Raw genomic sequence first — 25,646 nt, forward strand, 5'->3', positions numbered from 1 at the left:
CACAGTGCACAACAGTGGCCCCCCCAAAACAGGAATCATCCATTCCAAATGTCAGGAGTGCAGAGGTCCAGAAACCATGAAATCGGTGATACACGCTGACGTATTTGTGTGCGTTGCACAGTCATATTCGACTCTTTGTGACCCCAGGGACTGTAGCCCGGCAGGCTCCTCTACCCATGGGATTCTCCAGGCAAGGATATGGGAGTGGGTTGCCATGCCCTCCTCCAGGGGGAATCTTACAACTCAGGGATCGAACCTGTGTCTCTGATGTCTCCTGCATTGGCAGGGGGGTTCTTTACCACTAGCGCCACCTGGGAATCCGAATAATACACTGGGAATTAGAGGTCATTTCCTTTCCCAGAATGGAAAGTTAAGCAAATTAAAAAAAAAAAAAAAAAAAGGCCTCAAAAAATACTAGCAAACCAAGTCCAGCAGCGTGAAAAATGGATTATATACCGTGACCAAGTGGGGATTTACCTCAGATTATGATGGCAGTTCAATAGCCCCAAATTGATTAATGTAATATATCAAGAATAAAAGCCTCATGGTAATTCTCAAAAGAGAAAAACAAATTAACTCAAAAAGGATCTGGTCTAAAACAATGTCTAAAACTGCAGAGCTCTGAACACATAATTGATTAAGGGGTTTTTGCAGAAACTAAGGTCTGCGGCAGTAAAATTTTTGTGTAAGGTGAATATTGAAACATCTTCATTCAATAACATGTGGGTCATAAAAGGCATATTAATACATCTCTTGTCAATTAGTTGTTAAAAAAATAGGTATAAATAGGTGTGATCCTGGGTTATATAAAGACTTCTTAAGGAAAAAAAGAGCAAAGGGCAAAGGCAGAAAGAGGTAAAAGAAATAAATTCAACTTCTTCAAAATGAAAAATATTTGTGTTTTTCAAAAGGCACCATGAAAACGTGGGAAGAAAACAAAATGACAGTAAATATTTGCAAGTTATGTAACGGCTAAAGAACATGCATCCAGAACATGTCATCTAAAAACAAATATTAAAGACCCTCTTCATAAATCAATACTAAAAGTATCGCTATTGCTGTTTAGTCGCAAGGTTGTGTTCTGACTCTGGGCGACCCAACAGATTGAAGCCCACTAGGCTCCTCTGTCCATAGGATTTCCCAAGCAAAAATACTGAAATGGGTTGCCATTTTCTTCTCTAACTAAAAAGGTAAATAACTCGACAAAACATGGGTAAATGGAGGACATACAAATGGGCAATATTTCAACATTCACATGAGAAGACAGTCAACAATATTAGCCATCAAAGAATGCACATCAAAAAATGGCAGAGTATTATACCCACTAAAAGTGAAAAGTGAAAGTGAAGTCGCTCAGTTGTGTCCAACTCTTTGCGATCCGGTGGACTGTAGCCTACCAGGCTTCTCCCTCCTTGGGATTCTCCAGGCAAGAATACTGGAGTGGGTTACCATTTCCTTCTCCAGGGGATCTTCCCGACTCAGGGATCAAACCCGGGTCTTCCTCATTGGAGGCAGACGCTTTAACCTCTGAGCCACCAGGGAAAGGATGTCTATAGTCCTAAAGACAGACAAGAACCACTCTTGGCAAGAAAACTGGAAACTTTATATTGGAGGGAATATAAACTAGTGCAGCCACTTTAGAGAAGAAATGGGAAGTTAGTCAGATGATTAAAACATAATAGCCTATCATGCTGCTGCTGCTGCTGCTAAGTCACTTCGGTTGTGTCCGACTCTGTGTGACCCCATAGACAGCAGCCCACCAGGCTCCCCCGTCCGTGGGATTCTCCAGGCAAGAACACTGGAGTGGGTTGCCATTTCCTTCTCCAATGTGTGAAAGTGAAAGTGAAGTTGCTCAGTCTTGTCCAACTAGTAGCGACCCCATGGACTGTAGCCCATGGACTGTAGGCTCCTCTGTCCATGGGATTTTCTAGGCAAGAGCACTGGAGTGGCTTGCCATTGCCTTCTCTGATAGCCTATCATAGTACCCAGTAATTTCACTCCTAGGTAGGCACTCGAGAGAAGCAAATATGTATATCCACATGAAAACTTGTATGTAAATGTTTAGAGTGGGATTATTCATCAAATCCAAAATGTGGGGAAAAAAAAAAAAACAGAAATCAAAAGATTAATGGATTAATAAAACATATCCATGCAGTAAAATAATATTTATCCATAAAAACGTAACAAAGTACTGAGGTATGCTGCAATGAGGATAGGATCTTGAAAACATGATGTTCAGCGAAAGGCAGACACAAAATAGCACCTTGTATTAAGCTGATTGAAACAAACATCTTGCGGGAAAACCCAAACAAATGTTTTCGCCAACCCAATATATGATCCCACTGATATAAAATGCCCAGAAAAGACAAATCCACAGTGAGAGATAATAGACTGATGATTAATTAAGTTTTGGGGAAGTTGGAAAGAAAAATATTGGGCTTCTCCTTGGATGGATGAAAATATTCAACAATTAGAGGGAGTTGATGGTGGCGCTTCTCAAAGACCATGGCTTTGTACCCTTTAAATGTGCACCCTGCCTACAGACTTTTAAATCACAGATACAGACCCTGCAGTGTGGGAGACGAGGCAATCCAGTGGATCATTTACAAGAAGGTAAAGAAGAGGGTGTGGGAAAGGCCATGAAAAGAATTCAGAGTATCCAAAGAAAATGACCTTCGAGAGAACTAAGTGCATGAACTATTGCTGCAATGGACAGAGAAGGCTAACTGGCATAAGAGGGGAAGGAAATGGCAACCCACTCCAATGTTCTTGCCTGGAGAATCCCAGGGATGGGGGAGCCTGGTGGGCTTCCGTCTATGGGATCGCACAGAGTCGGACATGACTGAAGCGACTTAGCATAAGAGGGGAAGAAACCGATAAACGTAAGTGAAATAAATGTAAGCAAAACATGAACAGCAAGGGGGCAACAAGGAGATGCAGAAACAGATGAGGCCATTTGTACAAGATTCTTTTCTTCCGGAAAGATGTGAAAGGCCCGGTTTTATCAAAGAAGTATCAATGCTGTAGAAAAAGGTGGGTGATAGTTCTAACGGATACTATAAGTTTAGGTTATATAGAAGGGAGAAAACGACAGGGTAAAAGATAACTTAGAGGATCAATGGGGGAGTGAAATAGGAATCCTTCTGGGGTGTCCTGCATGTGTTTCAAAAAGCACAGAATTGAGTTAAGAAACATACATGTGTGTGTATATCTATTAAATACATACACATTTATCTCTGGATATTACATCTCTCTATATACAGATATATAACCATCTCTCTCAAAAGGCTTCTCCAACACCACAGTTCAAAAGCATTCATTCTTCCGCGCTCAGCTTTCTTCACAGTCCAATTCTCACATCCATACATGACCACTGGAAAAACCATAGCTTGGACTAGACGGACCTTTGTTGGCAAAGTAATGTCTCTTCTTTTTAATACGCTGTGTAGGTTGGTCATAGCTTTCCTTCCAAGGAGCAAGTGTCTTTTAATTTCATGGCTGCAATCACCATCGGCAGTGATTTTGGGGACCACCCCCCAAAAAATAAAGTCTGTCATTGTTTCCCCATCTATTTGCCATGAAGTGATGGGATCAGATGCCATGATCTTAATTTTCTGAATATTGAGTTTTAAGCCAGCTTTTTCACTCTCCTCTTTCACTTTCATCAAGAGCCTCTTTAGTTCTTCAAAGAAGTGATCCTTTTGAACTGTGGTGTTGGAGAAGATTCATGAGAGTCCCTTGGACTGAAAGGAGGTCCAACCAGTCCATCCTAACGGAAAGTAGTCCTGAATGTTCATTGGTAGGACTGATGCTGAAGCTGAAACTCCAATCCTTTGGCCACCTGATGCAAAGAACTGACTCCTTGGAAAAGACCCTGATGCTGGGAAAGATTGAGAGCAGGAGGAGAAGGGGACGACAGAAGATGAGATGGTTGGATGGCATCACCGACTCGATGGACATGTGTTTGGGTAAAGTCCGGGAGTTGGTGATGGACAGGGACGCCTGACGTACTGCAGTCCATGGGGTCGCAAAGAGTCGGACACGACTGAGCAACTGAACTGAACTGAACCATCTCTCTGTATCTGTCTTATACTATAAACATATAACTACCTCTATGTATATGTAGCATATAATACACCTATCTTTTTATTTATATCTCTTCCTATATCTCTGTGTCTATCTGCTTTTCTACCTAGCTACCTGTCTACCTATCCACCATCTATCTAGCTCCTATCTTTTCTATTTTATCGACTGTCTATCTGCCATATGGCTAAGAAAAACTCAGAACTGAGTTATCTGAACCATCACTGGGATATTTTATTCAAGGCACCATGACCACTCTGAGTGACAGAAAGCGTTTCTCAATGCAAACTGGAAACGTCTCCTTATTCCAAAGTCCCTTCCGCAACTCCGGTACAAATCTTAATCGTCTTCGGTAAAACTGGTGGTGTCTTGGTAAAGAGTCTGCCCGCAGTGCAGGAGACCCGGGTTTGATCCCTGGGTCGGGAAGTTCCCATGGAGAAGGCAATGGCAACCCACTCCAGTACTCTTGTCTGGAAAATCCCATGGACAGAGAAGTCTAATGCGTTACAGTCCATGGGGTAGCAAAGAGTTGGACATGACTGAGCAGCTAACTTTCACTTCTAGATAGCATATTAAAAAGCAAAGACATTACTTTGCCAACCAAGGTCCATCTAGTCAAGGCTATGGTTTTTCCCGTGGTCATGTATGGATGTGAGAGTTGGACTGTGAAGAAAGCCGATCGCCGAAGAATTGATGCTTTTGAACTGTGGTGCTGGAGAAGACTCTTGAGAGTCCCTTGGACTGCAAGGAGATCCAACCAGTCCATCCTAAAGGAGATCAATCCTGGGTGTTCATTGGAAGGACTGATGCTCAAGCTGAAACTGCAATACTTTGGCCACCTCATGCATCGAGTTGACTCACTGGAAAAGAGTCTGATGCTAGGAAGAACTGGGGGTAGGAGGAGACAGGGACGACAGAGAATGAGATGGCTGGATGGCATCCCTGACTCTGTGGACATGAGTTTGAGTGAACTCCGGGAGTTGGTGATGGACAGGGAGGCCTGGCGTGCTGTGATTCATGGGGTCGCGGAGAGTCGGACACGACTGAGCAACCGAACTGAACTGAACTGAACTTTCCCTTCACTTTCAGAGTTGGTGGTGTCTCTTAATGAGGTTGTGTCATACCTCTGTCTATACTGAAATGTGTATCTTTATAACAATGAAGTATATCCTCCCTACCTCTTTATGACAGACGCACTGCACAAGACCTAGATTTTATCCCCGTGATATCAGAACCGAGAATAAAAGCCATTGTACTGAATGCAACAAAAACCAATGCCTGTGACCCCAATTAATGGCATAAAGAGTCTTCCAAATGATTTATTTGCACGAAGACCTCAGGTCATCCGTGTCCAATGGCTGTTACGTCAAAGGGATGCATTTAACATTCCAAAATACTTGTGAGCTTTTATGCTGAGAATCACACCCTTCTTTCAGAGAACTATTATTATTATTTTTAAATCAAAGGAAAAGCTGCCCAGCTCATCCGATGGGACTTAATCCAATCCATATGTTTCTATGTAATCTTATTTTAAAAACATAATTTACGTTTTAGCTCCCTGTACTAGAGTCGGACCTTGCAGTTTACCTATTCTATACGCAATAGTTTGAATTTGTTAATCCCAAATTTCTAATCCCTCTGCCCCCTGACTCCAAGGCAACCACAAGGATGTTCTCAATGGCTGTGAGTATATTTCTGTCTTGTAGGTAAAATCGTTTTTGCTGTAGGGTCCACTCAGAAGTGGTTTCATATGGTATTTGTCTTTCTCTTTCTGACCCACTTCACTTCATATGATGATCTCTCGGTTCATCCACGTTGCTGCAAATTGCATTGCTTCGCGCTTTTTTCTGGCTGTCAATTATTCTATTATATTGTATATATGTATCACATCTTCTTTATCGATTCATCCGTATCCATTCATCAGACAACATTTACATTGTCTCCAGGTCTTAGCTATGGTTAACAGTACTTCTATGAATATAAGGGATCCTTGTATCTTTTTAAACGACAGTTTTGTTTGTATATATACCCAGGAATGGGATTGCTGGATCACATAGCAATTCTATTTTTGGTTTTCTGGGTCAACTCAGGGTCATTTTCCAGAGTGGCTTTGCCAGTTTACATTCCCGCAAACAGTGCAGGAGGTTTCCCTTTCCTCCGCATCCTGTATAGCATTTGCTGTTTGTATACTTTTTAATGATGGCCATTCTGACTGGTGTGAAGAGATACCTCATTATAATTTTGATTTGCATTCCTCTGATGATTGGCGATTTGGAGTATCTCTCCAAGTCACACTGTTTCATGTTAGTTTTCTATGTGAGTACATGTCTGCATACTCTTTGAAAGCACAGCCTTTGATTTCTCTATAATGCTGTGTAAAAAATCAATAACCAGGGATGGACAGGGAGGCCTGGCATGCTGCGATTCATGGGGTCACAAAGAGTCAGACACGACTGAGCGACGGAACTGAACTGCTGGATTGAAATATTTTTTTTAAATATGATTTACATTGTTAAATGCATAGCATATCTGCCATTTCTGGGTTATATTTTAACCCTTAAAATATTCTCTTTGGGGATGTCCCTGGTGGTCCAGAGGTTCAGACTTCACTTTTCACTGCAGGGGTTGAGAGTTCAATCCCCTGGTCAAACAGCGAAGATCCCACTAAGCTAAGATGCCTCGGGGCCAAATAAGCAAAATATAAAACAGAAGCAATACCAGAAGAGAATTCAATAAAGACTTTAAAAACGGTACATATCCAAAGCCGGAAAAAGGTACTCTCTCTGATCCTTGTGTCCTCAAGGCTTTATTTTCATAAAGCCCATGATCGAAAGTCCAGTGTGTGAGAGGAAAAAGAGACAGAAAAATGGTCCGCAGGCCAGAATGCGTCCAGTCTTGGCGCGTTTCAGTCTCAAGGGTCTTTCAAGGTCACACTCCAATTGCCTTTTAGAGATTTTTCAATGATCTGACTTCGGACTAAGGACTAATTCTCTAACTACATCCGAGAGAGGAAGAAAAGGTACGCAGGGTAAAAGCAGGTATGTCTCTTACAGGTATTCGTTAAAAAATCATTTCTCTGATGGAATCATTGCCTGAAACTGAATTTCCGACTCACCCCAATGAAGCTGATGTTGGAGGCTCTCAAATGCGATGCTACTCCTGGGAACTCACCAGTTTTTTCTGACACTACACCATCTTCTCCCCTAACTCAAACACGAGTCACACCTTTCTTTCCTTTCCTTCTTTTTTTTAAAAATCATGACTCAAAACATTTTTTTTTTTTTAAATTTTTTTGGCTGTGCAGCATATAGAATCTTAGTTCCTCAGTGTGGAAACTAAATTGGAGAAGCTCTGCTCCATGTTGGGAGCAAAGTCTTAAACACTGGACCACGAGCGAAGTCTCGCATGTTTCCTTTCATTTAGAATGATGTTGATGTGTGTTTATCCCCATGAAGACAGAAACCAGACTTGAATGAATGAAAATCGATCAGCTCCTCTTTTACTGTGTGCAAAGCCAAAGGAAGAAAGTGCACTCGGCAGAGAAACTGGTTTCTTTGTTTTACAATAAGTCATCATCGGAGGCTCTGTTTGCGAGGCAAACGTCCAAGAAACATCCCAGAAAGAGCCCTGTTTAACGGATGCCCTGGGTGATCATTAGCAAAAGATCATGTGACACCCTAACATCAGTTAACTGCAGCGTATGGGCTTCCCTGGTGGCTCAAGTGGTAAAGAATCCGCTTGTAATGTGGGAGACCTGGGTTCAGTCCCGGGGTTGTGAAGATCCCCTGGAGGAGGGCATGGCAACCCACTCCAGCATTCTTGTCTGGAGAATTCCCATGGACAGAGGAGCCTGGAAGGTTGTAGTCCACGGGGTTGCAAAGAGTTGGACACGACTGAGTGATTAAGGACATACATGTGCTGTTTAAAATAATTAATGATTATGTATTTATTTTTGGCTGAGTCGAGTCTTAATTGCAGAATGTGGGATCTTTTGTTGAGACATGCGAGGGTTCAGCTGTCCCAGGGCATGTAGGATCTTAGCTCCTGGACCAGGGATCGAACCTGTGTCCCCTGCATCGGAAGGTGGATTCCGAACCACTGGACAGCCAGGGAAATCCCAACATGTGCTTTTAGAATGGACTCTTCTATCAAGCACGGTCGAACGCTGTGATTTCCAAAAGAGACAATGCATGCAAAAATAACAAGGCAACTTCTTTGAAGAAATTCTGAATCATTCATCAAGAGTTGGAGGAAGTTCTCCATTGTAACAGAATCAATAATTTTGTGCATTTGAGATGGAACAAAAAAGTCTTTTCTATTGTAGCTTCTCATCACCCCACAAATTCGTTGCCACCCCTCACTGCCTTTATCTGCTGCAGAGTATTACTTTTCTCTGTGGCATCACCGACTCCACGGACCTGAGTTTGAGCAAGCTCCGGGGGTTGGTGATGGACAGGGAGGAGGCCTGGCGTGCTGCAGTCCATGGGGTCGCAAAGAGTAGGACATGCCTGAGCGACTGAACTGAAGCGACATCTATCTAACCTCGTGACAGGTTCTTTATCCCACCATAGTGGTTTCCCTCCTCGTGTGCTTCGAAAATCCCAGAAATAGAGCATTCACCTTCAACCTAACCTCCTCCGTATGAGCGGGACAAATCAATGAATGTAATGGGCATTTTCAGCCACCAGGAGGCAGAAGAGGAAAACCTAAATCAACGATCATAGACGGGAAACCTGTTTTTTGTCCAAGGTCCTGGTATTTATCAACACGCCACCAGCAACAGAAACCAGATTGACAGTTTCCCTGTGAGTATTAAATGTACGCAGAGCTACGGATGAAGAGGATGAAAGACCTTCTGTTTGGCAGAGGGCAGGGGTAAGCATGTTGCTTTTTTTCTCTATTGCCTAACTTTTGGATCAGGGAGGGCTTGACAGACAGCGCAGTGTAAAGAACCCACCCGCCAATGCAGGAGACAAGAGAGACGTGGGTTCGATCCCTGGGTGGGGAAGATCCCCTGGAGGAGGGCATGGCAACCCTCTCTAGTATTCTTGCCTGGAGAATCCAGTGGACGCAGGAGCCTGGTGGGCTATACAGTCCGGGGTGGGTCACAAAGAACGGGACAGGACCGATCGACTAACACGTCCCCTTTCTTTCCAGTATTCTTGCCTGGGAAATCCCAGGGACGGAGTAGCCTGGAGGGCTACAGCATACAGAGTCACGACGAGCCAAAGTCAACTGAGTGACTGAGCAATTTGACTGGATCAGGGAAGCTTGACCTTCTTCCCTGGTGCAGCGTGTCCATCCTATGTAACTGTGACATCTTGACTCTAGTGGATACACCTTCCTCCACCCCCCACTGCATCCAGAATGACATCAGTGACCACTGGAGACACAGAAGCTGGAAGCCTGTTTGCAGGATGGCCAATCACCCCAAGGCACACCCGCCACAGAGGGTCTTACTCTAAGGGCTTCCATCGGCTCCTTCCATCCCCATTTGGCTTCGGGGATGTGACTTGCTTTTTCTGTTCAGTTGCCCAGTCGTGTCCGACTCTTTGCGACCCCATGGACTGCTGCAGGCCCGGCCTCCCTGTCCATCACCAACTCCCGGAGCTTGCTCAAACTCATGTCCATCGAGTCGGTGATGCCAGCCAACCATCTCATCCTCTGTCGCCCCCTTCTCCCCCCGCCCTCAATCTTTCCCAGCATCGGGAGTTGTGAGTGGTCCTACAAAGAGTGTCTGGACACTCCCCACTTTCTCAAACCTCCTGTGCTTCTTCACTTTTGTCTCTTTCCCCTCAGGGCGATATCTTATATTTCCTCTATCCATTTTAGCTTCTCCTGTCACTGACTAGTGAAGACTTTCTCTCCTGAGGATGAGAAGGCAAGTTTTTCCAGGTGGAAATCTAACCAGACGGAACCTGACAGGTAAAGAGACGACAGTGGACTTGGGAGGGATGCATGAAGATCCCAGAAGGCAGAGATGATTTTGTTTTGTTTTTCTTTATAGATATGTTGATGAACTTTTGGAGCTTCCCAGGTGGCAGGAGGGATAAAGAATTCATCTGCTAATGCAGGAGACACAAGATAATCCCTGGGTAAACAGATCACTGGGTTAGGAAGACCCCTGCAGTAGCAAATGGCAACCTACTCCAGTATTCTTTCCACCACCCCTCCCCCAGTCCAGTCATTCTTTCCTGGAAAATTCCATAGACAGAGGAGCCTGGAGGGCTACAGTCCAGGGGACTGCAAAGAGTTGGACATAACTTACCAACAGAGCGTGCGTGGGCACGCACACACACACACACACACACACACACACACACACACTGTTGACCTGATGGGAAAATGACTTCCATGAGAAATCCAAAAGAAAAATCTGTAGGAAAAGATAAAGTCAAATAAAGAATAAAGATTTACAACGGCGGGGGAAATGGTCAAAGTACCAAACAGTAGATGGCATCTTCAACTCTTAAGAGAAATGTATATACCAACTAAATAAGAAACGGACATTTTTCAGTAGAGAACTATCCGGAATGTTCTAATAGAAGGAAACCACAGAGTAGCCCAGGTGGAAATTGCTTGTGCGCATGTGAAAACTGAGCAGGTGTTTCTGATGTTTCTGGGAATCCTTGAGAAAGGCTTTTATATAAAACTGTAGGGGTGATAGTTCACCAGACTGTAAGATTCTTGTCAGGTGAGAAATCTGACAAAGTCATTCTCTGGGTCAATGGTCTTAATTGCATGGATGGGTCAAAGACAGGTAAGACTACAAATAAATGGGCTTCAGAGGTTAGACTCTGGATGGGTGGACAAAGCCTCAGATGTATTGCACAAGAGCCTTGGCTTTTCAAACATCATGGCTGGGGCCCATATCACGACTATGCATCACAGTGGACCATCAGGAGTGATTTCAAGGAAACTGCACCAGCAATCAAGGACCTGCTTCCAGGAATACAGAACTACACTGTAAGCCCAGCAGCAGCATTAACATTTCCCAAAGAGTCCTAGATTAGACAATAAGTCAGGTGCTCAGTAGCTAAGCAAGGTTTGCGTTAGGCAGTCCTGATGAAAGAAAATATTCATTGCCTGAAAAGCAAGTGTGGGGATCATCTCATTTATCTCCTATTACAAGTGCTTTATCCTTGGTTTTCAAAACAATGATAAATGGAAATTTAGGTGGTATTGGACAGATACTACATTACATTTTTGGTTAGTTGCAGTTTTGTCTTTTTTTATTTTTCCAGTAGCTCAAATAGTGATGTTAATAAGATGTCCAAGGCTATTATTAACACTGGAAATTATTCAGTGACTGAGCTTAATGGTCACTAGCATCACCGACTCAATGGACACGAGTTTGACCAAACTCTGGGAGATGGTGAAGGACAAGGAAGCCTGGTGAGTCAACTGAGCAGCAGCAAACAAGTCCTGGGCGATCAAAGCTCACAAACACATATCCACTGGATGGTAGGGTGGTATGCACATTAACCTTGCAAGGGAGAGAATGGAACCACCTTTCATAGAGATTCAGGAAATGTTAGCTGACTTTTCTCAATGTAACAGGATAGGCAACGAGTGAGAGCAGGTACCACTTCATTTTTATTCCATGCCAGGGTCCTGCGTTCCTTCTGACCATCATTCATTTTTCAAAACTTCTCTTTGCGGGTAGGAAAACAGAATTTGTTATTCTGTAAAAAATAAAAATAAAAAAAGCAGTAATCATCTCAAACGATGCTTTTCCATTCCTTAGGCAGAAAAACAACGTGTCAGCATGTATGACTTTTTGAAGAAAAAGTTCAAACGATGATTTCTCTGTTTTGGTAAAAAAACGTCTACTCCTATGCAAAGCTCTAATACAGATGATCACCACAGCGCATGCTGTACCATTTCATTGACTCATTAAAAAAAAATAAATCTGCAGGCCCATGGTTTGAAATATTTGCAGACAATGATGATAGCAATTTTCCCTGCAAGGAAAGAAGTAAACGACCACCTCCTGATTTGCAAGAGCACGGCAGTCCACGCAAGATGTCTGAAAAAGATTGACCGAGTTCACGCTTGAACGAAATCTATCACCCTGTACAATCGGCCAAGTTGGCACACTTTCACACCTCCAGATAAAAGGGGATCTGTGGTGTTGGGCTTCACACGAACTCATTTGCGGAATGTAAATAGACTGTCTCGGGGATGCTAAATTGCTTCTTTCATTTCCTTGCCATGACTCTTGCAGCTTCTCCATTACCCTCCCCAAGATTTCTTTCTTTTAACTCTCAGCAGCAGAAGGTAAACTTAAAACGGTTCGAAAGAGGAAAGTTAGAAACGGAAGCTTTGTTTCTTTCTTTTCTTTTTAAAAAAAGGAAAAAAGAAAAAGAAAAGAAGGTGTGTGTAATTCCCACAAAATTGTTCCAGATTGAAAAATGGGCCAAACAGCTAAGAGATCACCGTGTAAAGCTGCTTAATACCAGCTGGGTGTTAGAGAGGGGAGAGGCGTCGATGTCTCTTGAAATCTAACCCTGTAAGTCGCATCAGCGCCACGGCGTTGAGGCAAGACAACGTTTCGCTATTCCTACAAAGCGAGAGCTTGCCCCAAACCACGGCCCCGTTCAGAAAGCAGCCCAGGGGGCTGGTGGCGCTCCATACAGACCCCCACACTGCGCTCTTTGAGAGCGCTGCCAGGGGGCACGCGGTGGTCCCCGGCCCCGCTCTGCCCACCTCGGCCTGAGAATGGCCCTTTTGTGAGGGATCACGGAACACCACTTCCTGTCTCAAACAACAGTTAGCCAAGGCAACTCCCCAGAGGATTCTGAAACAAACAAACAGAAAAATACTCAGAGGGGCATGCGACCCACGGTCTTCGAAATGAACGGAAACGACAAAGATTTGGCTCGGATCACCGGCGCGAGAAAAGAAAAGGGAAATAAAAATCACGAGACGAGAAGGCTCTAGACGCTGAGCGATGCTGTCTACCATCTCATCCTCCGTCGCCCACTTCTCCCGCCCTCAATCTTTCCCAATGAGTCAGCTCTTCGCCTCAGCTGGCCAAAGTTGGAGTTTCAGCTTTAGCATCACTCCTTCCAATGAATATTCAGGACTGATCTCCTTTAGGATGGACTGGTTGGATCTCCTTGCAGTCCAAGGGACTCTCAAGAGTCTTCTCCAACACCATGCTTCAAAAGCATCAATCCTTTGGTGCCCAGCCTTCTTTACGGTCCAACTCTCAGATCCATACCTTACTATTGGAGAAATCGAAATAACTTTGACTACATGGACCTTTGTCAGCATAGTCATGTCTCTGCTTTTTAATATGCTGACTAGGTTGGTCATAGCTTTTCTTGCAAGGAGCACGTGTGCTTTAGTTTCATGGCTGCAGTCACCATCTGCAGTGATTTTGGAGTCCAAGACAATAACATAAATAAATAATGTCCATCACTGTTTCCATTTTAAAAACCTGAAATTTCAAGTACTCTATGGATGTTCTAAAAGGTACAAGTGTGCAGACATCTTGCACTTTTTAATGAGAAAGTCACTTCAACAACTGTCCCACTTCCCTGGGATCTTGTACACGTGAATGTTTTACTGGTGAATGAAACGAAACGCTCGCAACAAAATTGAAACATCAAGTTGAAAATAAAATATTCTTGGTGATACTTGCACATCTGGAGAAAACATTTTCGATGCTTTCTTGCTTGACACAATTCCGTGAGTCCAGTTTTTTTTTTTTTTTTTTTAACCATAACCATCCTATGACACACAGATCTGATTCTTACAGCCACACTGTTACAAATTCCATTTTTTGCACCATCATCTCAATGCATTTTTTTTTCTCTGCCTTGCCACAAGGCTTGCAGAATCTTAGTTCCCTGACCAGGGATTGAACGTGTACCCTCTGCAATGGAAGCTCAGAGCCTACACCAGGGACGCCCCATCAATGCATTTTTGCCTTCACGATAAATGCGGTTACAAAGACCATGGATATTCTTCATGAACTGACCAAGAGCAGGAAAAAACACAGCAGATAAGCCTCAAAATACTACCATCAAAATGCTATTTTTTTTTCTCAACCATACTGTTGGTGAAAATGAATATAATACCAAAACAACAGACTGCTGCTCTTGAATTCCTATGCTCTTAGCCAAGGTCTTCTCATAGTCAATCGTAAAATTTACACAAAATGAAATATCACCAAGTTACAAAATTCAAATAAGAGCATTTCTTCACAGGAGACTGGAACAGTCATGTGACCACCTACCGCCTCTCGTCTTCAAGATCCATTAGGTACAGAATATCCATTAAGAGAGTAAGTAAAAGAGTTTCCAACACATGATCAACACAGCCACAAAATCACAAAGGCTCATATGTATGGCCCATTGTCCACTTTACCGAGTTGTCACCTGTTACCAAACGCTTCACCAGACAGCACCCAACTGTGTTCATGCAACAGGCTTATGTCAGGCAAGCCCAGAGAAAGAAACATGCTTTCCATAACATCCCAAGTTCATTTGATGACCCAGGAGGCTGAATCTGTTTGAGAAGGGTTCAAGGGAACGAAACCATTGGATTAAAATGTGAAAATTAAACAACAAGAAAATGGATGGCGCTACCTGAAAGTCAGGGAAGGAATGTAGCTTGTAGCATGAAGTGAGGTTTGTAGCAGAAAATTCCTAGGCACTGGATTAACATGAATGGAAGCAACAAACGCCACAAAACAAGAAGCAAAATTTTCTCACGGACTCCTGTGTGCTGATGGTTAAGGAGGGCCGCAGGGAATGAAGTCTCTGGATGAAAATGTGAAAAGGAAAAGAAACGAACAGAAAAAGAAACGTAGAAGTTACAGATGTAACTTTCTGAAAGGAACAGATGTCTCTTACAACGTGATAAAAAGAAAACGACCGACTGGTGCAACGTGAAAGTTACGGAACAGATGCATCTTGGAGCATCAGTCAAAGTTACGGAACAAATGCACCTTGGAGCATTAAGCGAGGTTTGTCGTAGCAATTCCTAGGAACTGCAGGAACATTAGTGGAAGCCACGGAGCCCCACAGAACAAGAAGCAGAAACTTGCTCGTCGTCAACAGGCACTCACTCACCTAGGATCCCCAGCCGGTAGTTAATGGTGATGACAATGACGTTCCCGTAGCTGGCCAGGATGCTGCCATCAATCATGTTGCCCGTGCCCTCCATGTACGACCCGCCGTGGATATACACCATCACCGGCTTCTTACTGTTCTGATCATGGATGTCTGCAACAAAGAGCCAAGTAAGGGGAAAAAAAGAAAAAAAAATCACACTGATTAACCGAGACTAAACCGAAAGACCTGAGTGACTTTCCCTAGTTGGGACGGGCATCCATCGCATGGCCCTTTCTTGAATTGGGAATACCTCGGGTAAGATGGTCAGATGGCATCGTGGACTCGATGGGCATGAATCTGAGCAAACTCTGGGAGGTGGGGAAGGACAGGGAAGCCTGGCGTGCTGCAGTCCATGGCGTCGCAAAGAGTCGGACACGACTGAGCAACTGAACAACAGTTAAATGGCTTACGGATGATTGTCGATGTTATATTTTCTACTCATAGAAATGATGCAGACATTGGAATGAATTTGTAGGCATGGGTATGTTTCCATATGTTCCTATGACACTACAAATTTAACCACTGAGATGAATGAATCACTTCTTCCCTACGTAGTAATCAAACCCTAGAAGGGGACGTGCATTGAAGAAGCCCATGGCGTCTATTAGCGGTAAAGAATTTGTTTGCAATGCAGGAGACCCGGGTTTGACCCCTGGGATGTCAAGATCCCCTGGAGAAGGGCACGGCAACCCACTCCGGTATTCCTGCCTGGAGAATCCCATGGACACAGGAGCCTGGTGGCTACAATCCATGGAGTCACAAAGAGTCGGACACGAAGGCGTGACTAACACACAAACGTCGTATCTATTAAAACATAGATTTTAATGATCTAAGTTAGAGCAAAGTCAACTTCAAAATTATCACGTTTTACTGTAACTGCTTTCTTCAGTCAAATGTGAGCTTCAGGATTCCCTTTCCACTTAACAGAAACATCACTAATAGTGAAACCACAAGCTTTCACTACATTATGGCAAAAAAAAAAAAAAAAAAGGTTAAAAATGATCAACAGAACAGAAACATGGAAAAACAAAAAGAAAGGTGCCCAAGCAAGTGTCTTTTCTCTAAATGACTGTTTGCAACGATATGCCAACTGAAGTGACCCAAAAAAAAAAAAAAAAAGTGAAAGAGACGTGACGTGAAATAAACATGGAATGGTTGCAATCCTGCTTATTTTCCACATGGAATAAAAACTCCCATTGTGATCTGAAACCAGAGTATCCTTAGTCATCATTACTTTAACACTGATGTGAAAATCCTACTCTGCAATGGTCTGTGACAAGATAAATTTGGACAACATGAGGTCTGCTTTCTCAAAAGTTGTGATCAAATAACTTCTTTGGGGTTCCTCGTCCCTTGAGCTTAAATGTAGTGTTTAAGAATCCTAACTCTGATTATAATTATTTCTGGGAACTTCTGTATGTATGTACATATACATGTGTGTCATTTAAATACCTGCACGTTATCAAATAGCAACCCACTCCAGGATTCCTGCCTGGAGAATCCCATGGATGGAGGAGCCTGGAGGGCTGCCGTCCATGGGGTCACGGAGAGTCGGACTGATCGAGTGATGGATGTGTGTTATCAAGGAAAAAGCAAAAAGAAAAGAAAAGAAAAAAGCAAATGCATCCATGTACGTGTATTTTCTTTTTTTTTACTTAAAAACTTTTTTTTGGCTAATTTATGGAGACATGTTTGAATGACCAGGAATGAATGTTAAGGAGATAAACCAACATGTGGATGGAGGTTGCTCATAAAATGAATTACGAGCGCCATCTGAAAACAGGCTCCTGGTTGCTAGCGGACACCCTCCAGGAGGCCAACGAACCCTGTGGTCACAGTCAAGTACAGGAAAAAGTGTCAAGCCGCCCATCTGTCTGTAGATACTTAATCCACAGCAGAAGAATGCTATCTTCTCCCGTAAAATTTAAGGAAGAAGTAAAAAAATCCTTTTTGAAGCTGTCACTCACCCGTGCTCACTTGTGTCTGACTCCCTGTGACCCCCCAGGCTCCTCTGTCCATGGGATTGTGCAGGCAAGGATGCTGGAGTGGCGAGTCATGCCCTCCTCCAGGGGACCTTTCCACCCCAGGGACTGAACCTTCCTCTCCTGCACTGGCTGGCAGGCATATTCTTCACCATGTAGCCCCCTGGGAGGCCCTCAGTTATCATATACTATGTGGAACTCTTTAAATAATCACCGTCAGTATAAGCTGTGGCATTTTACAGCATCCCCTAGCGTCTCTGGTCACTGATTTGCTGTTTGAGTTCTTAATCATGTTACCCTTCTTGGTTGCATTACAGGAAAGAAAAAAGTTGACATTTTTCGGACTATAAAAAAATACATTCGGTTAACAGCTATTACCTTCCGAGACACACAGAAGAAGGTTCTTGTGAGCTCGGGGAAGAAATAATCAGATGTCGTATTCATTCAATGTTAGGGGGAAAAGAAAAAAATAACAATGTCTTGGTATTTAAGTAAAAGGAAAAAGCATTTTAATGTAACAGGTAGCTGGTGGGATTGTGAAAACAGATGCCAGTGATAAAAAAGGAATAAGACACTAAAAGGATACAAGGAGACAAGATGCAAATTACACCTGTAGTTGGTTATACAAGGATACGGATGAAATTACAGGTGGTCTGGGGCCGGACAAGGAAAGGGTAGCTGATGACTCGGGGCAGCTGTCGTGGTCCAAAGGCAGCAGAAGAAACTTCTAAGGTAAATACTGAAAGCAAGAAGAACACTCTGAATGCAGGTCTCCTGCTGCTGCTGCTTCTCCAATGCATGAAAGTGAAAAGTGAAAGTGAAGTCGCTCAGTTGTGTCCGACTCTTTGCGACCCCATGGACTGCAGCCTACCAGGTTCCTCCGTCCATGGGATTCTCCAGGCAAGAACACTGGAGTGGGTTGCCATTTCCTTCTCCAATGCATGAAAGTGAAGTCGCTCAGCTGTGTCCGACTCTTAGCGACCCCATGGACTGCAGCCTACCAGGCTCCTCCATCCACGGGATTTTCTAGGCCAGAGTATTGGAGTGGGGTGCCATTACAAAATACTAAATAATAGTCATATTGAGAGAACATCGGGTGAGAAGGCAACCATGGCAGGACTTTTCTCAGAGACCTGCTGATTTCTGAAAGAAATCTAAGAGGGTGGGAAAACCAAAACAAGTGATAAAAAGGTGAACTTTTATTGAGGGAACTTTTGCTTCCCAGCAAGGATGGGTCCCTGGCCCACTTTAAATTGTCTTTCAGCTAGAGAACCACAGGTCCATCGAGGGCGCTCGTCCCCTTTAAATTAAATAGTCAGAAATTCATGCCAGTCTGCCTTGGGCTTTCCTGATAGTTCACAGGGTAAAGAATCCGCCTGCCAATGGAATATACGAGGTTGTATCCCGGGTAGGGAAGGTCCCCCGGAGAAGGAGATGGGAAACCACTCCAGTATCCTTGCCTGGGAAATCCCAGGGACAGAGGAGCCTGGCGGGTTGCAGAGAGTCGGACACGATGGAGCAACTAAGCAAGACGCAGCCCCAACCTGCCGGAGCCTGCAAAGGCTAATTTTAAGCTGTTTGTTTCTTTTCTTCGAAACCATTTGTTCTGCTGAAGGAAGAAGATACCACTTGCTACTGATGGTTTAGATACTGCGTTATCTTCCCTCTTAAAAAAAAAAAAATCACTCTACTTCTAGTGGATAATCTGTCCAACAATTTGAGGGCCTTCAAAAAGAAACTCTCCATAGCAACTAAACATTTTTAGGAGGGAAAAAAAAAAAAAAATTTCTAAGAACAGCCGCGGTGTGAAAACAGAGATGCAAAGATCTAGTTTTTCAGCCTTTTTCAATTCTTTGCTATACCCCCTACTTTTTTATTTTCCTTTAAAGCTTCCAAAATGCATTTCAGAGAGAAACAACAAATTCTCTTCAAGACACTTTTTGATGTGTTTTACTGTGAGCCAGAGAAGATGCTTTGAAAACCCTGCTTTGGAATCAGGACATTTGGGGGAAACAATCATAAAAACAAAGATGGAAATGCCAGCCCTCCCCCCCCGCAAAAAAAAGTTGTACTGAGCTGTCTTGGTGTCCAGAGAAGAAACAAACAAGACAGAAGCTCCAAAATACAACATGAAATTACAAAATAACATTTGGAAGAAAGAAAAGAACGCATACATGCATGCTTTAAAATTTCACTTTCTCTTCTTGTGACCAAGCCAAAAAAAAAAAAAAACTTAGGAAAAAGAAAACGGTGAGTTTCCTTGTAAATGGCATTTTCTGACTCACTTCGCATTGAGAAACATGTATATTAATTCTCCCAGGGGGTTTACATATCATTGTGGTTAAAAATGACAGTAGTCCCCAAACAAGAAGAAAATAAAGAAGCACGCAGGAGTGTACTCTCCTCAGATAAGGGGAGGAAAAACAGGTTGAAATGGAAAAAAGGAAAAAAAAAACAAGATAAAGAATCATGCATCAAGAACGAGCTTTGTAAAAAAAAAAACAAAAAATACCTTCATCTTCACCACGGTCATTACTGGTTATATCATCAGCGTTTTTCTTTGAGTTGGCTCCTGGGGTCATATTGAGAAGGAAAATAAAGGGAAAAAAAAGAGAATTCAAAAACAACAGGTTTGCAAAAAAATTCAGAAGAGAGAAACTACGCAGTAAAAGAAAAAAAAATGTCATACAAAAAGCTGAAATCTGTTACATTTGATTTCAAAAACATGAAATAGGGAGATGCAAAATGCATATAAACATAAATATGTCAAGAAGAACAAATTCAAAATGTTACTTGAAAAAAAAAAAAAAGATACCCAGTGAAAATGCAGTTTGAGGGTTAAAATAATACTACTGAAAAAAAAAAAGTAATGTGAGTTGTAAAAAAAAAAAAGAAAGAAAATCAAATTATTGTTTAAAGGGTTTCCCAAATTTTAAAAGGAAATGCATATGAAATATTCCTCTAATTTTAACATGTAATAATCTAGATACATTTTTGAAATGTGACTGATGCACTTTGCTTAGGAAATTCTATACAGTAAGAAGAAACACATTAAATGATAAACATGGAAGATGAATCAGAATATCTTAAAATTCCTGATAAACATCAGATAGTCACTATAATTTATTTAAATCATGAATGCTCACTTGTCAGTAGTAGCTAGAGAACACTGCACATTTTTGATTCCTTTGGTCTACTGTAAACTACCAGTTTCAACAAGCGTTTCTGAAATCAAGATAGCACTATAAATCATGTATTTCTGTGTTTCAAATACTTATTAAATATTGCTTGAAGGTTATTGGTATTCATTTAAAAAAAAAGAATAAACAAAGTCACCTACCTGGACGACATGAGACATAAACCACCTTGAAATTTCCTTGTCAGCAAAATGAACAGAGGTTCCCTTAATGCCACCCAGAAACCCTCAAAAACAAACAAAAACCTAAAACAAGGCACTCTGTAGTCTGCCATTTTGATTCCTATATTTTTAAGATACAAGAAGCCAAAATATTAAATATCACTGAATTATTCCATTAGCTCAACTGTCTTCTTTTACAGACCGACCTGGCCCAGTAGGAAGCATGTGCTAGTTTTGGAAAATTTGGATTGCGGCAATCAGTGAAAAATGGTCTTTTCCTTCCTTCCTGGCTTCACTGGCGGCTCATATGGTAAAGAATCTGCCCACAGTGTGGGAGACCCGGGTTTGATCCCTGGGTCGGGAAGATCCCCTGGAGAAGGGAATGGCAACCCACTCCAGTGTCTCTGCCTGGAGAATCCCATGGACAGAGGAGGCTGGTGGGCTACAGTCCATGGGATCACCAAGAGTTGCACACAATAGAGGCACTAACGCTTTCCCTTTACGGGCCTTCCTCACAGTATCTTGTCACTGTCACCCACAAGATTTGGATCTGAAAAAACAACTACAGCTGTTCCGAACTCAGGGGGACAACATCATGTTTCGAAACCAAGATCTGAAGCTGCGGTTTTTGTCCATCAAGAAGGGGTGAGTATTGGAAATATCACATGGATTAAACAAGCAGAAGTGGGAGGGAAGGTGAAAACCTGATTCCTTCTGTTTGCACATTTTTTGAGATTTAAATATTCCCCGCTGTAGACAATTTCAAGCTACCAACGTCAAGTCTCTGAGGAGAGCTTAGGAAAGCAGTGGCCCCCTTGAAACTCAAGCTTATGAGCAGTTTTTTCACCTTAACTACTTGAAGGTAGAATGGAGTCTCCTAGGAGACACACTCCACCCTCCAAGATCTAATGCTTGATGATCTAAGGTGCAGTTGATGCAATAATAATCAAATCTACAATAAACGCAGTGTGCTTGAATCATCCCAAAGCCATCTCCTCCACTTCAGTCCCTAGAAAAACTGCCTCCCATGAAACTGGTCCCTGATGCCTAAAACGTTGGAGATGGCTGTTCTAGGAGAGTCTTTTCTCCTTACAGTAACACGTTCACGACCAGTCTTTAAGAAAGTACCATGACAGTTTTTCAGTGGTCATGTATGGATGTGAGAGTTGGACTATAAAGAAAGCTGAGCACCCAAGAATGGATGAAATTGAACTCCAACTGTGTTGGAGAAGACTCTTGAGAGTCCCTCGGACTGCAGGGAGATCCAAACAATCCATCCTAAAGGAGATCAGTCCTGAATATTCATTGGAAAGACTGATGCTGAAGCTGAAACTCCAATGCTTCGACCACCTGATGCAAAGAACTGACTCACTGGAAAAGACTCTGATGCTGGGAAAGATTGAAGGCAGGAGGAGAAGGGGACGACAGAGGATGAGATGGTTGGATGGCATCAGCGACTTGATGACAGGAGTTTGAGGAAACTCCAGGAGACGGTGATGGACAGGGAGGCCCGGCATGATGCAATATATGCAGTAGCAAAAAGTTGGGACACCACTGATGGACTGAACTGATGACCCTGATGAGTCAACCTTATAGCCATCAGCTTAACATGGAAGTCAAATCATGTCCAAGAATTCCACTGCAATCAAAGATCTTAAACTTAAAGAAGCAACCTTCTTCAAATAAGCTCCCTTGTCTTCTGCATTGTTCTGTTCATAGTTTATCAGTATAAAACTTATTTCAAAGTTATCTCATGGCTGAATTTATGGCTGCATGTTGTTAAGAAGAGTGTAAGAAATACCCTGCTCTTTTGACTGCACCGTGTACCTTACAGAATCTTATTTCCTGAGCCTGAGATGGAACCTATGTCCCTGCAGTGGAAAAACAGAGTCCTAATGACTCAACCACCAGAGAAGTCTAAGAAATGCGTTTCTTACTCACATAGTCTATGTGGAGGCTAGAAACAAATTCCTCTGCATTTCTGATCAAAATTTCAGTTTTCTGAAGGTTTTCTAAGTTTTTAAAGAAACAGGTCACCTCTTTCGTTGAAAAAGAAAAGACACTAGAAAATTAGAGGTGTGGGCTTCCCTGGTGGCTCATTGGTAAAGAATCCGCCTGCAATGTGGGAGACCTGGGCTCGATCCCTGGTTTGGGAAGATCCCCCTGGAAAAGGGAAAGGTCACCCACTCCAGTATTCTGACCTGGAGAATTCCACAGACTGTATAGTCCATGGGGTCGTAAAGAGACGAACAGGACTGAGCAACTTTCACTTTCAAGAGACATGGAATGGATTAAGGGATTGACAGTGTTATCTGATGACACCAATTCCTTCCCAGAAAATATGTTCGTCATGAATTCTGACTACCTCCCTTGACCACAGCCTTTCCAGCTCGGGAGGCAATGAGAAATGTCTGTAACTAGAACACCACACCTACACTCTGCCTTTCCCATGAGTCTGCCCTTATATCCCTGCCTTCTTCTGGATTTTCTTCTTATTAAGAATCCTTTGTCTTCCCAGCCACGGCTGAAATCTCAGGAACACAACCACTGGCCTGGCTGAAACCCAAACAGAGGCCACTCTGCAAGGTCTGGGGTGAGTTAAATTCCAGAGTTCTTTCTCAAGCTCCAGTTTTCAATGTCTTCAGGCTCACCATCAGTGAATGAAATTGCAGGAATCTGGAATTCTCCCCTGGGAAAGATGAGAGGCAGTATTGAAGGAAACCATGCCTACTCCCTCCACAAGCACAGAGGAAAATACTCTGAAGATGTGCAATGTTTTAGAAGTCACACAACCTAGTTATATCACTGATTAAGTGGCAATATAGGGTAGTGTCTTCAAGGCTTCAGCAAATTCCTTTGATCACCCAAGTATGATTTGTAAGTGCTCTAGAGAGGTATAATTTTCCATCATAAAATCAACTCACCAAGGTGTAAAATGGAAGGATTTGTGTCTGTGTGTGTACATATATATGGAGTTGTTCAACCAGCAATATAAACTTGGCTTCCCAGGTGGCGTTACTGGTAAAGAATCCACTTGCCAATGCAGGAGGTGTGGGTTCGATCCCTGGGTCGGGAAGATCTTTTGCAGGAAGAAGTGGCAATGCACTCCAGGATTGTGGCCTGGGAAATCTCATGGAAAGAAAAGCCCAGTGGGCTATAGTCCAAGATGTCACAGCAAATCGGACACACCTGAGCAGTATACTGAACAGCGGCATATTACACACAGCATAATATGATTTGACAATATTTCCATCACGCCAAAATGATTGCTTGCGTCCACTGACGGTACTCAATATTTCTAACATCAATCTGTCTTAGTCGACTAATGACATAGCGTCGATGGGCCATTTTGGTGCGTCTCCTACAAATATATTCACGGAAGATGTATTCCTTTCAGTCTTGCTTCGTGCATTCACCGTGTCATTTTTGAGGTCCATTCATGGGGCCCCGTGCAGCAGTATTTCATTCCTCTTGTTTGCATGGACGAGTAAGACTCTACTCTGTGCACGTAGCACATCCTGTTTATCCACTCCTCTGTCGACTACCACTTGTCCTGTTTCCATGCAGGGGCCCGTCTGAATGACGCTGCTATGAACAGTTGCTGCTGGTGGTTTAGTTGCGAAGCCATGTCCAGCACTTGGCAATACCATGGACTGTAGTCCACCAGGCTCCTCTATCCGTGGGATTCCCCAGGAAAGAATACCAGAGTGGACTGCCATTTCCTTTTCCAGGGGATCGTCCCAATGCAGGGATCGAACCTGCACCTCTTAGATTACCAGGCGGTCTCCTGCATTTCAGGCGTTTTCTTTTTTCCTTTTTTTTACCCCTAAGCTACAAGGGAAGCCTATGAACCATTTACATGCAATATTTTTATGGATGCATATTTTAATTTTTCTTAAGTGGATATGGAAGAGTGGAACTGCTACTTTTCGGGACTCATTCATGTTTAATAGCCTAAAAACTATATTGTTTTCCAAATCAGCTGAATCACGGTATATTCCCATCAGCAGTGTATGTGGGTTCCAATTCCTCCACCTCTTAACCAAGACCTGTTATTATCTGTTTGATTGTAGGCATCCTAGTGGGGGTGAGGCGGTACCTCACTGCGGTCTTAATTTGCATTTACATAATGACTTAATCGAGTCAAGTATCCTCCTGTACAATCTTTTTCGGTGGGTGAAAGTGCAAAGTGAAAGTGTAAGTCGTTCAGTCCTGTCTGACTCTTTATGACCCCACAGACTATACAGTCCGTTGGATTCTCCAGGCCAGAATAGTGGAGTGGGTGGCCTATCCCTTCTCCAGGGAATCTTCCCAACCCAGGGATCGAACCCAGGTCTCCCACATTGCAGGCGAATTCTTTAACAGCTGAACTACAAGGGAAGCCCAAGAACACTGGAGTGGGTAGCCTATCCCTTCTCCAGGGGATCTTCCCAACCCAGGGATCAAACCCAGGTCTCCCACATTGTAGGCGGATTCTTTACCAGCTGATCGATGCAAATATTTTGCCCATTTTAAAAACTGGTTTCTTGGCTCATCATTCTTGTAAGAGTCCTTTATATTTTGTAGAGATAGATCTCTTACTGGAAAGATAATATGGAAATCTTTCCTCCCGGTCTGCTGCATCTCTTTGGGTTTTGTCAAAGGTGTCTTTTTTAAGTATATATTTATTTTTACTTTGGGCTGATCCGGGTCTTGGTTTTGGTGCTGGCTTTTCCCTAGCTGCTTCGTGCAAGGGCTACGCTCACGTGGGTGGGTTTCTCCTGTAGAACAGCACAGGCTTTTGGGTGTAGGTGCAATAGTGGTGTCGTGTCACACGGGCTCAGTTGCGGGGAGGCGTGTGGGGTATCGAAGCTGTGTGTCCTGCAGTGGCAGGTGGCTTCTTTACAACGGAGACACCAGGGAAAGCCCTCAGGTTTCATTTGAAACGTAGAAGGAAGAAAGGCATTGGAAACCCAGCTTGAAGGCAATGCTGATCACCCATCAAGGGCTCGATGGGATGGGCCAGAGCCCCATTAGAGGCAGATCTGAGTGACTGCCCGGCATCTCTCTGTTCCCTGAGCAACGTGCAAGAGTCAGAGTCACGTATGACATGTGCCA

At 43.2% G+C, this 25,646-nt stretch overlaps 1 protein-coding gene across 2 annotated transcripts in view; it reads right to left on the bottom strand.

The window, feature by feature from the left end:
- LOC129535093 (neuroligin-4, X-linked) overlaps window positions 1–25,646 on the bottom strand; it is a 311,526-nt gene that overhangs the window by 139,498 nt on the left and 146,382 nt on the right. Inside the window, exons 2-3 of one of the 2 annotated variants that reach the window (XM_088834362.1) lie at window positions 19,704–19,763; window positions 15,168–15,320 (exon numbers count right to left, since the gene is read on the bottom strand). In XM_088834362.1, the coding sequence (XP_088690488.1) occupies window positions 15,168–15,320; window positions 19,704–19,763 (213 nt within the window). The remainder of the gene's footprint in view (window positions 1–15,167; window positions 15,321–19,703; window positions 19,764–25,646) is intronic. The other variant, XM_055393690.2, reaches the window with a different exon arrangement.

Source organism: Moschus berezovskii, chromosome Y (assembly GCF_049115385.1).
Source record: "Moschus berezovskii isolate FMDL1 chromosome Y, NW_MosBer_1.0, whole genome shotgun sequence".
Lineage (NCBI taxonomy): Eukaryota > Metazoa > Chordata > Mammalia > Artiodactyla > Moschidae > Moschus > Moschus berezovskii.